This window comes from Sinocyclocheilus rhinocerous, unplaced genomic scaffold (assembly GCF_001515625.1).
Source record: "Sinocyclocheilus rhinocerous isolate Xijiao unplaced genomic scaffold, SAMN03320098_v1.1 scaffold1052, whole genome shotgun sequence".
Lineage (NCBI taxonomy): Eukaryota > Metazoa > Chordata > Actinopteri > Cypriniformes > Cyprinidae > Sinocyclocheilus > Sinocyclocheilus rhinocerous.
Window position 1 is genome coordinate 32,149 of NW_015656600.1, and position 9,978 is coordinate 42,126.

Genomic DNA, 9,978 nt, shown 5'->3' on the forward strand with positions numbered 1-9,978 from the left:
GAGTGAGCGGAGGCCGGTGGGCTTGAGAACGGCACAGCTGGCGGATTTGACGAAGGAGCGGCCGGTGGGCTTGTGGCAACCACATGTGACGACCCCAGGCTGGACTTCGTTTCGTCCACGGTGAAAGCCGATCCGGCGATCAACAGCGCGTAGTTGAAGTATTTCCTCAGCGACCAGCACTGATCAGCTCCAGGCATGACGAAGCGGATATCATCCTCTTTTGGAAGGTCAAACAAAGTAGTTTCGCTTTCACAACGAAGCACACAGCGTCTTTACGACATGGCGGCGGAAACAACAAAACTACATCGAGAATAAAAGTTACGCCTTCTTTTTTTGCGTGAACATTTGGGCGGCGTTATGTAAATCTTCCCACATAGAGTGAGGTAGACGTGGGGGCGTGTTAGAACGAGCCGTTTTAGATAGGTTTGACTGACTCTTAACTTTTATAAAGAATATCTCTTTGGATTTGAGACTTTAGTCTTTGCAACTTTACAGATCTTCTTTATGCACCAAGAGCTTGTAACACTCCAAAGAGAAAGGAAAAATTGAAATCGCATCATATGACCCCTTTAATCTGAAGTGCATTCTATATTATTTTAACAGATGAGAAAGAACAATCCAAGAATCTTTATATTATGTAACAAACACATTCAACTGAAAGGAAAAAAAGTTCACATGACAACAAAGGACATACCATGCAAAAAAAAGTTGATCTACAGACGTAGGAATAGCTTTCATCTTTCAAACATTTCAGCTCCAATCCCCACAGGTTTTATCATCATCGGGCCCCCAGGGGCCCGGCAGCGCTCCAAAAATTTCAGGTATGCAACATTCTTTACGAGATTCAGAAAGCAGCTGCTTATAATCGGGTTGGTTAGGCCGCTGTTACTCGCCGTTATAGTGAGGAGGACGTTTCTCTTTGAACGCCAGCAAACCTTCCAGCCTGTCTTTGGTTGGGATCACCTAGGAGACAACAGAGTCACATATATCAGAGGAATGCTGAAGCTGTGCTTCTTAAGAGCTAAATATAGTGGCTTCCTGAGTGATCTAGGCCAGCGTTCACTCTCTCTTCATGAAGTGCATTATGTTAACACGTGAAATGGCTGATACACAGACTGATTATAGCTGATTAAAGCATTACATGCATTCCTTTTATATACTTAAATGTTTAGGCATTTTGGCAGGACACTATGAGGAGAAACAGGAAAGGAGAGGGGAAAACAGAACTGGGAAAAGACCTCAAGCTGGGACTTGAACTGGAGTAAATTTGTCAGAGCGCCGCTCACATGGAAATGACTATTGAAAGGTTTATTCATCATTGTTAAAATAAATTACTCAATGATGAAAACAAATGGGGTTTTTACTTCTGGAACCCAACCCAGCAATATAAGAACAATATTTCATTCAACAAAATTGTAGCTTGATTCTCAGATTAATGGAAAAGTCCACTGTGTAAACATACCTGAGCATAGCATGCCTCTTCAACGGCTAATCCGGTCTTCAAATCCACCTGGAACAAATCAATGTCATCAGTTGTCATTCGCAGACTGTTTATATGAAGCACAATTACTGTATTAGCTGCTAGAGAACTTAAGTCTGAAATGATGTTGAATGCGTACACAACACACTTTATTTTCTCATTGTAGCTGTAGGGACAAACCATCCAATAAACGTGCAAGAGCTCCTCATGACAGAAAAAAAGAGACCTACTTTAATAGGCGACCTTGGCATTTTCACAAAAACATAAATATCTGAACCCTTCATTTGAAAAACAACCGAATTTTAAGCAAATGTCCTTTGGCATTATAGGCTCAATAGAGCTCTTTGTGTATTTAACTACCACTCTTCTAAAAAAATAATAATGATAAAGGTTGGACACAAATAAGATATTTTTCTTCTTAGTGAGGAATTTTTTTTAACCCAGGCTCATTGGAAATGACATTTGTGAAAAATGATTTTACTTTGCTTCTTGCACGTTCCACTACTCCTTCAAAGTGAAATGTCAGGTGAGTGGTGCTATCAAGACAGAATACTGTGAATCTGGCAAAGTTTTATTACGTTGGTTGCTACATGACAGTACAGAAACAAAATGTCCGGTAATTGGCGATAAAAGATTAATATTCTATCACATTTGAAAATAATGCAGCACCTACACTAAACCTGACCCTAAACCTACACGATAGTGTTAACAAAAGCAAATGTGAGATAAAAACGCATTTGCTGAGGCAACCATGCTGTTTTAGATTGCTTCTACAAGTCTTTGAGCTCTTTATCTTGTTTGTGTTTCACAGGACTCATAACAAAGTACTTCAAATCACAAGTACAATGCTTTACCAGGTGCGCTACCGAGCAAGCTTACTTTTTTAGATAAGCCATACATACGGAGCTGGTTATGTGATGGAAATAGCAAAATGCATTAGTTTACAAAAAAAATTTTGTGGCCATAACATGGTATTGTGCAAGGAACCAAAAGAAAATAAGTCTTTATTAATTAATAATCTGTCCCTGTATTCATGTAATCATAATTTATGTGAAAAGGAATAAAAGCTGTTGAGGTTTTAATGCCACTAGTGTTAATTTTACCTGGAAACTGCAGTGTTTCTGCAATTGTATGTATTAGGGCTGGGCGAATTATCACGATAACATTTTTCATTTCAGTCGATATTGATAATTATCATGATAAATGTCAAATCTTTATTTCTTTCAAGTTTAAAGGCAGATTTCTTCTTGTGAGTGAAAGTTGTAACCTGATAGTTAATTGTGTTTTTAAACTGCTCTTTTTTTTTTTTTGTCATGACAAACACTTGCTAAACAGGTGAACATTTCACAAATCTGAGGCACAATGTTCAAAACATGCATAATAATAACATTTTTTTTCTACATTAAAGGGGTCATATGATGCGATTTAAATTTTTCCTTTCTCTTTGGAGTGTTACAAGCTCTTGGTGCATAAAGAAGATCTGTAAAGTTGCAAAGACTAAATTCTCAAATCCAAAGAGATATTCTTTATAAAATTTAAGAGTCAACCACACCTACCTAAAACGGCTCGTTCTAACACGCCCCCACATGTCTACGTCACTATGTGGGAAGATTTGCATAACGCCGCCCAAATGTTCACGCAAAGAAAGAAGGCCTAACTTTTATTCTCGCTGTAGTATTGTTGTTGCCGCCGCCGCCATGTTGTGAAGACGCTGTGTTTTTAGTTGTGAAAGTGAAACTACTTTGATTGGTCTTCCAAAAGAGGACACGACTAGAAATCAGTGGTTAAGTTGTATTTACAACACTGTTCCAGAACACTTCAACCCAAATATCCAGATGTGTATTTGTTGTTTGTCATTTCTCTGATCACAAATACAGACATGGTTTTATGTTTACGCGGCTCGATGAAACGCAACGCGTAAAAATACAGTATAAGTCATTATAATCAGTAATTATGTCCCCACTGGATGCAACGAATGCCTCATTTGTAATGGGTTTTAATGTTTTTGAATCATTGCTCCGGCCGGACACGGCCTCAACAGTATGGTAGGGGCGTAACATTTCCGTCTCACGCTTGAGGTATTCGGCCAATCAAAACGCACTGGATAGCTGTCCAATCACAGGCCACCTCACTTTTCAGACCGATGAGCTTTGTAAAAATCGACGCGTTTCAGAAAGGCGGGGCATAGAGGAGAAACAATAATGTACAGTATGTGGAAAATAATGTGTTTTTTTAACCTTAAACCACATAAACACATTTCATTACACCAAATACACAAAATAATGTTCTTTTTAGCAACATCATATGACCCCTTTAAAATATGCATGAGTAGACTTAAGTAAAATCCTTTTTCAGTCTTATTTCCTTTACAAATTGTCTTGATAGAGAAATTAATTTCTCAGCTTCTGCATGCTCTAACGGGTGATAATGTTCCAAATCATGAAACAGCTTTGTGATCCCTGACTTTGACGGCACGATGCAGATGTAAATTAATGTTCATTAACAAAAACAGTAAAAACAGTAATATCTTTAAAAATTGTAACAACCTCATATTTAATGGGTAAAATTTTTATATTCTGACTGTTCGAGACAGACTCTACTTTTATTAAAATTAACCATTGGTCATCTACAGCAGTGGTTCCCAACCACGTTCCTGGAGCCCTGCAACACTGCACATTTTGCATCTCTCCTTTGTCTGACACAACCATTTCAAGTCTTGGAGTCTCAGGTGTGTTTGATGGTGACATGGAAACATGGAAAACATGCAGTGTTGAGGGGGGGGGGGTCTCTGATCTATAGTATCACATAATTAGATCATGGTAACCAAAGGTAAAACCACACATAGCACCTCACTACCATGGTAAAATGCAACTATATGGTTTCTATGGTATTTGAATGAAAAATGAGACCGATCTCCTAACACTGTGCTGCCTTATGAACCCATCTGATAATTGGTCCGTGTGATGCAGCTTTTATCACATTAACATTATACTGAACATGTGTTATCGTTCTATTGAGGGAAAAATATATTGTGACAATTGTCATTTTATCGCCCAGCCCTTGTATGTATAGACATGTTATGCAAAAATGTAGGTAGAGCCACTTTTTTCCAATGCACCTATGTTGGCATTTTCCTCTTTTGATGACTTCAACAGAAAAGCTGAGGAGGTCTCTGCTCTATGAGGTCACTTCCTGAGGGACCTGGGGTGTTGACAGGCTGGCCTCGGGGGTCAAGGTAATGTCATGAAGCAGACTCTCTCTTTGGTTTCTCCGATGACACACCTTCGCTGCTAAGCTTATACATGATGAGAGACGTACAGTAGGTAGTACAGCACAGCGGTTTATCTTATGTATCATAGTTTGCTGTTCTGATATGCTTGCTTACAGAAAGCAGAATATGAAAATAAACAAGTCTTTTCAAATAGAGGTGATAATGTTTCCCTTATCTTTTTTTTGTGACGCCAATGGCAGTTCGTTCAAACTCTACAATAACACTCAAGTCACTTGGTGGCAGATGTCAACACAGGCAGGTTGTGTGAAATGGCCTCGGCACAAGAAAATAACTTTATTTTTGACCTCGAGAAGTCTGTAAAATGTGCAATCTTACCTCTATTCCCTGGTTGATTGCTAACTTGGCTATTCTAATAGCTATTGGCCCCTGAAAGAGAACAATCATCAAAGCTTCATCAGAACAATGTACACTAAGAAGATGTTAGCTGAATGAACTAGCACAGCTGTTTATACCTGAGGGATGATTTCACGGGCCAGATCCAGAGCTCGCAGATACGCCGCATCTCCAGTCTTATTCTGCTCCACAGCGTGATTCACCAGGCCGAGACTCTTGGCTTCGTCACCGCTCAGCACCCGAGCCACAAATATCAGCTCTTTAGCTACGGACACTCCTACAGTTCGTGGCAGAAGCTGCGTTCCCCCTACAGCCAGAATAGGACTAATAAGATTCAAAGAACCAGTTATTCTATTAGACATGTTATTTAAATCTGTGACCGAGAATCACACTCGTGCATAATACTGTTGAAAAGTTTGGGGTTTGTAAGATTCTGAAATGTTTTTTTGAATGGAGTCTCTTCTGCTTACCAAGGCTGCATTTATTTGATTAAAATACAGTAAAAACAGTAATATTGTGAACTATTATTACAATTTAAAAGAGCTGTTTTCAGTTTGAATATATTTGAAAATGTAATTTATTCCTTAAACTGTATTTTCAGCATCATTACTCCAGTCTTCAGAGTCTCACGATCTTCAGAAATCATTCTAATATGCTGATTTGCTGCTCAAGAAACATTTCTGATTATTATCAGTGCTGAAAACAGTTGTGCTGCCCAATATTTTTATGGAAACCAAGACAAAATATATCAGGATTGTTTGATGAATAGAAAGCATTTATTTGAAATAGATGCTGTACACTTAGCTGTATACCAGCCTTTCAAAAGCTAGTTTTCTCTGTTGTCTAAGACAGATGTGATTTCTAAAGATGCTTTTTGTCAATTTTTTTATTTCAAAATAAAGTGTTACAAAACTTCTCATTTGAGCACAGGTCAGTTCTGATGAGAATTAGGAAAATTTTGAAAAAAGTGTGCTGAAAGTGGGAAAGAGGACACAAACTCGGATTCAGCCACTTGTATTTCTGAGATGATTAAAGCGCAACACATGTTTTAATTGACAATTCACTGCCTCAGTAAACTCCTAATTTGCTGCTTATTAATAGTTAGCAGGTAGTTGTTAAGTTTAGTATGGGGTGGATTAAGGGATCTAAAATATGTTCATGCAGAATAAGGCATTAAAGGTTAGTTCACCCAAAAATGTAGATTCTGTCATTATTTACTCACCCTCATGTCGTTTCAAACCCATAAGACCTTCGTTCATCTTCGGAACACAAATTAAGATATTTTGGATGGAATCTGAGAGCTGTCTGACCCTGCATAGACAGCAACGCAACTGAAATGTTTCCAAGTCCAGAAACGTAGCAAGGAGATCTGTAAAATAATCCATATGACATATGGGGTTCATCCGCAATTATACGAAAATAATGACTTTATTCAACAATTCGTCTCCTCCGCGTCACCCTGGTGCCATTTTGGAGAGTATCCGCTGGAGGTAAACAGCGTATGCTGTTCTGTGTCAGCTGCGTCACACAGATACGCTGTTTCCGTTCAGATCAAATCACAACAACGTAGGAAACGCATCCGGCGTGACGGAGGAGACGAATTGTTGAATAAAGACGAATTGTTTTTTTTTTTCTTTTGCGCACAAAAAGTATTCTCGTAGCTTCGTATAATTGCGGATGAACCACTGATGTCACATGGATTATTTTACAGATCTCCTTGCTACGTTTCTGGACTTGGGAACATTTCAGTTGAGTTGCTGTCTATCTAGGGTCAGACAGCTCTCAGATTCCATCCAAAATATCTTAATTTGTGTTCCGAAGATGAACGAAGGTTTTACGGGTTTGAAACGACATGAGGGTGAGTAATTAATTACATAATTTTCATTTTTGGGTGAACAAACCCTTTAATATTTGCTTTATAAACAGCCAATATGTTAGTAATATGCATGCTAGTTAAGAGTGAGAAATGGTCCTGAAGGGGTCATATGATGTTGCTAAAAAGAACATTATTTTGTGTATTTGGTGTAATGAAATGTGTTTATGCACCCACAATTGCAACAAAAGACTGCATCTCAACGGTGCCCCTGTCCACCTCTCATATACCTAGAAACTTTCACACGATCAATGCTTACTGCACACATTTCAAAGGTGTTGGTCATTTATCGAAAGAGTCACGTTGGAAGACAAACTCTCATGACCTGTTTCAGCATGATATCGACTCACAGAGGAGGCTGAGCGTTAGAAACACCTGTCTTAGAAAATTACACAAAACAAAGCTAATTGTTTTACACCGAGTCTTGAGATTTGGTTCTTACAAATGACTGGTTGCACCCATGTTCCTAGGAGCTTTCATTTATTTCAATTTACACAAAGCTTAACCTTAGCAAGGAAAATGGTCCTAACCATTTTGTATTTAGTTCAAAACAGCAGAATAAACAGAAATTAGCAGCAGGCAAATGAAGGCAAACAGAGAGTGTGTGTGTCCATGTTTGAGAATCTGAACCTGTGCATCCTTATGACAGACTGTAATGTTTTTAAACAATAGCAGCAACAATCGTATCTATTCAAAAGCAGGAAATGAACTTTATTGATACCTTGGTAGTATGTTGAAAGCATTTACTGGTTTAGCTAGAGGCTCTTGGCATAACAAGTACTAAGAAAAAAGATATGTGCTAAAGTTCAAGTTAAAGGCAAACTTGCATTTTTCAAATGTTATAAATATTTTGATGTTCTTCTATCAGAGTTTAAAGAAGAGTTGAAGATTCTGTCATGATTTACTGTAAACATTCTCATATTAAAACCTGTATGCTGTCATTTATTCCCATAGAAATTAGATGCTTTAATATTTCCATACAACTACATTACAGTACAAAATGAGCAGGGCTGTCAAGTTCTAGGACACAAACAAATAAACATCAACGTCAGATTAAATTTAAAAGCAGATCAAGTGATATCTGGCAAGCGATTAGGACATTTTATGTACATTAGATTTCAGGTCTTGTGATAAATTTCAGTCTGCTCTTCAGAAAAATAACGATAATCACGTCTGCATTCCAATTAAAAAATGCCACTGGTTCAAAACTGGTTTCCTTGTGTGGCATGACTGAATGCAGTTACGTAACTCAGAGAGTAAGAGATACAGTAAGAGGTATACAGTGTGTAAGAGATACAGTATGTTGCCGAAAATGGTGAAAATTCCTGTGGATGAGAAGACTGTCAGTGAATGATTCAAATTTCAGTCTGTTCCTCACATTATCGTCTGACTTCAGAAGACATGGATGGAGAGTGCAAGTCAAACGGACTAACTTTAGGGTCCTTGTGCTTTTTTTTTTTTTAGTTATCTTGGACATGAATTGTTGTTGTATGGAAAATAGATTTCAAAGAAAACACCACAACATACAGGCTTGGATGGTGACTAAATTTACATTTTGGGGAATTTCTTTAATGAGTCGGTTGTGACAAGAGGTGCACATAAGTGGTGCGCAGGCCGATCAAAAAATAATAATAATTCCGCTGGGTACAGTAAATAAGTTCAGATTGCTCATTTGTTCCAAGTTTCAAGTTCCAACATGGTTGACAGCTGTTAATGCACAATCACCATTTTAAATCGACTAACTGTAATACTGTGTAAGATGTCCATTCGAACTGAAAGCATAAATCTAGCCTACACACGGCCCGTTTCAGAGCAAAATGCAAAACTGTTACATTGCTTTCATTGACGTGCTTGAAGCCCCGTTCACACAACAAGCGACACGTAACGACAAAGCGACACGATCCCATTCATTTCAATGGAGAGCTGGCGATTTCCGGCGGCACGAGCGACAGTGACCGGATGGGGCGTGTCCAGCGACGCTACAAAGTTTAGAATCCTTCAACTTTATGCAAATGAAGAGCGACTTTCGGGAGCGACAGCCAATAGGAAAGAAGACGGTAGAGCTCATGTGACCATTCTCCTCTCAGCTCCAGCAGTGACGCTGTTTCGTTTTTGCCGTAGATTAACATACGCGATGGAAAAGAGCAGGCTCTGTTTCTCATTCATTTTTGTTTTTATGTACGAATTCAATTTATATTATATTATATTGCCTCCAAAATGTTTGTATTTAGCGGCAAGAAAACTGATTCGCTGTCAACAACGACATTAGGCAGCCAGTAGTGAAAACGCCCACTAAACGACCTCATCGCCAGCCAGCGACATGCAGCGACAAAAGTCTGCTAGTGTGAACGCAGCTTCACTCGGCAGTGGGGATGGGCGGATCGATCCTTAAGTATCGATACTTTCGATACTGGTGTTGTATCGAAAGGATCGATCCTCACATAAAAATATCGATTCTAAAGTGCATTTTTAACCATTCATTTTATTTATTTATCAAGAAATTTGGTGCATAAAAAAAGCTTCTTAGCGAATAATTGTGTTGGATAGAACCATTTCTCCTGCTCATCGGAACACACGCAAATGCTAAAAGATCAATCACAGACAGTGTTCGCTGCTGACGCATGGCTCAGTCACAGTGCTTGTTCAAATAGGGATGCGTTTCCCAAACCCCAAACTTTTGTGTACATGTAATATTTATTTTAAATTGGCTAGTTTGTGCAAGTAAATTTATTTAAACTCGTTGTTAAAAGTTCAAATGGACTGTGTTATGTTCTGTAATTGCTGTTAATAAGTCTGTGAGAAAAACAATATGCTAAAGTTTAACCTTTAAGGGTACAACAGCCTTGGCAGCCTTTTACAAAAATTACCCATGGTTTTATTACAGTAACCACAGTTCACCACAGTACTTGTACTAAAACTGCAGTAACCACAAATTTACTATGGTAATAATAATAATAATAATACATTTTAGTACTTATGTTACACCATGTTTATTTCTCA

The 9,978-nt window shown here is 38.4% G+C and overlaps 1 protein-coding gene across 1 annotated transcript in view; it reads right to left on the reverse strand.

Moving 5' to 3' along the window:
• Positions 1 to 885: 885 nt before the first annotated feature.
• Positions 886 to 9,978, reverse strand: part of LOC107720385 (methylglutaconyl-CoA hydratase, mitochondrial-like) — a 31,810-nt gene continuing 22,717 nt past the window's right edge. Inside the window, 4 exon segments of the mRNA XM_016528077.1 lie at positions 886 to 963; positions 1,463 to 1,510; positions 5,088 to 5,138; positions 5,225 to 5,412. Coding sequence (XP_016383563.1) covers positions 886 to 963; positions 1,463 to 1,510; positions 5,088 to 5,138; positions 5,225 to 5,412 — 365 coding nt within the window.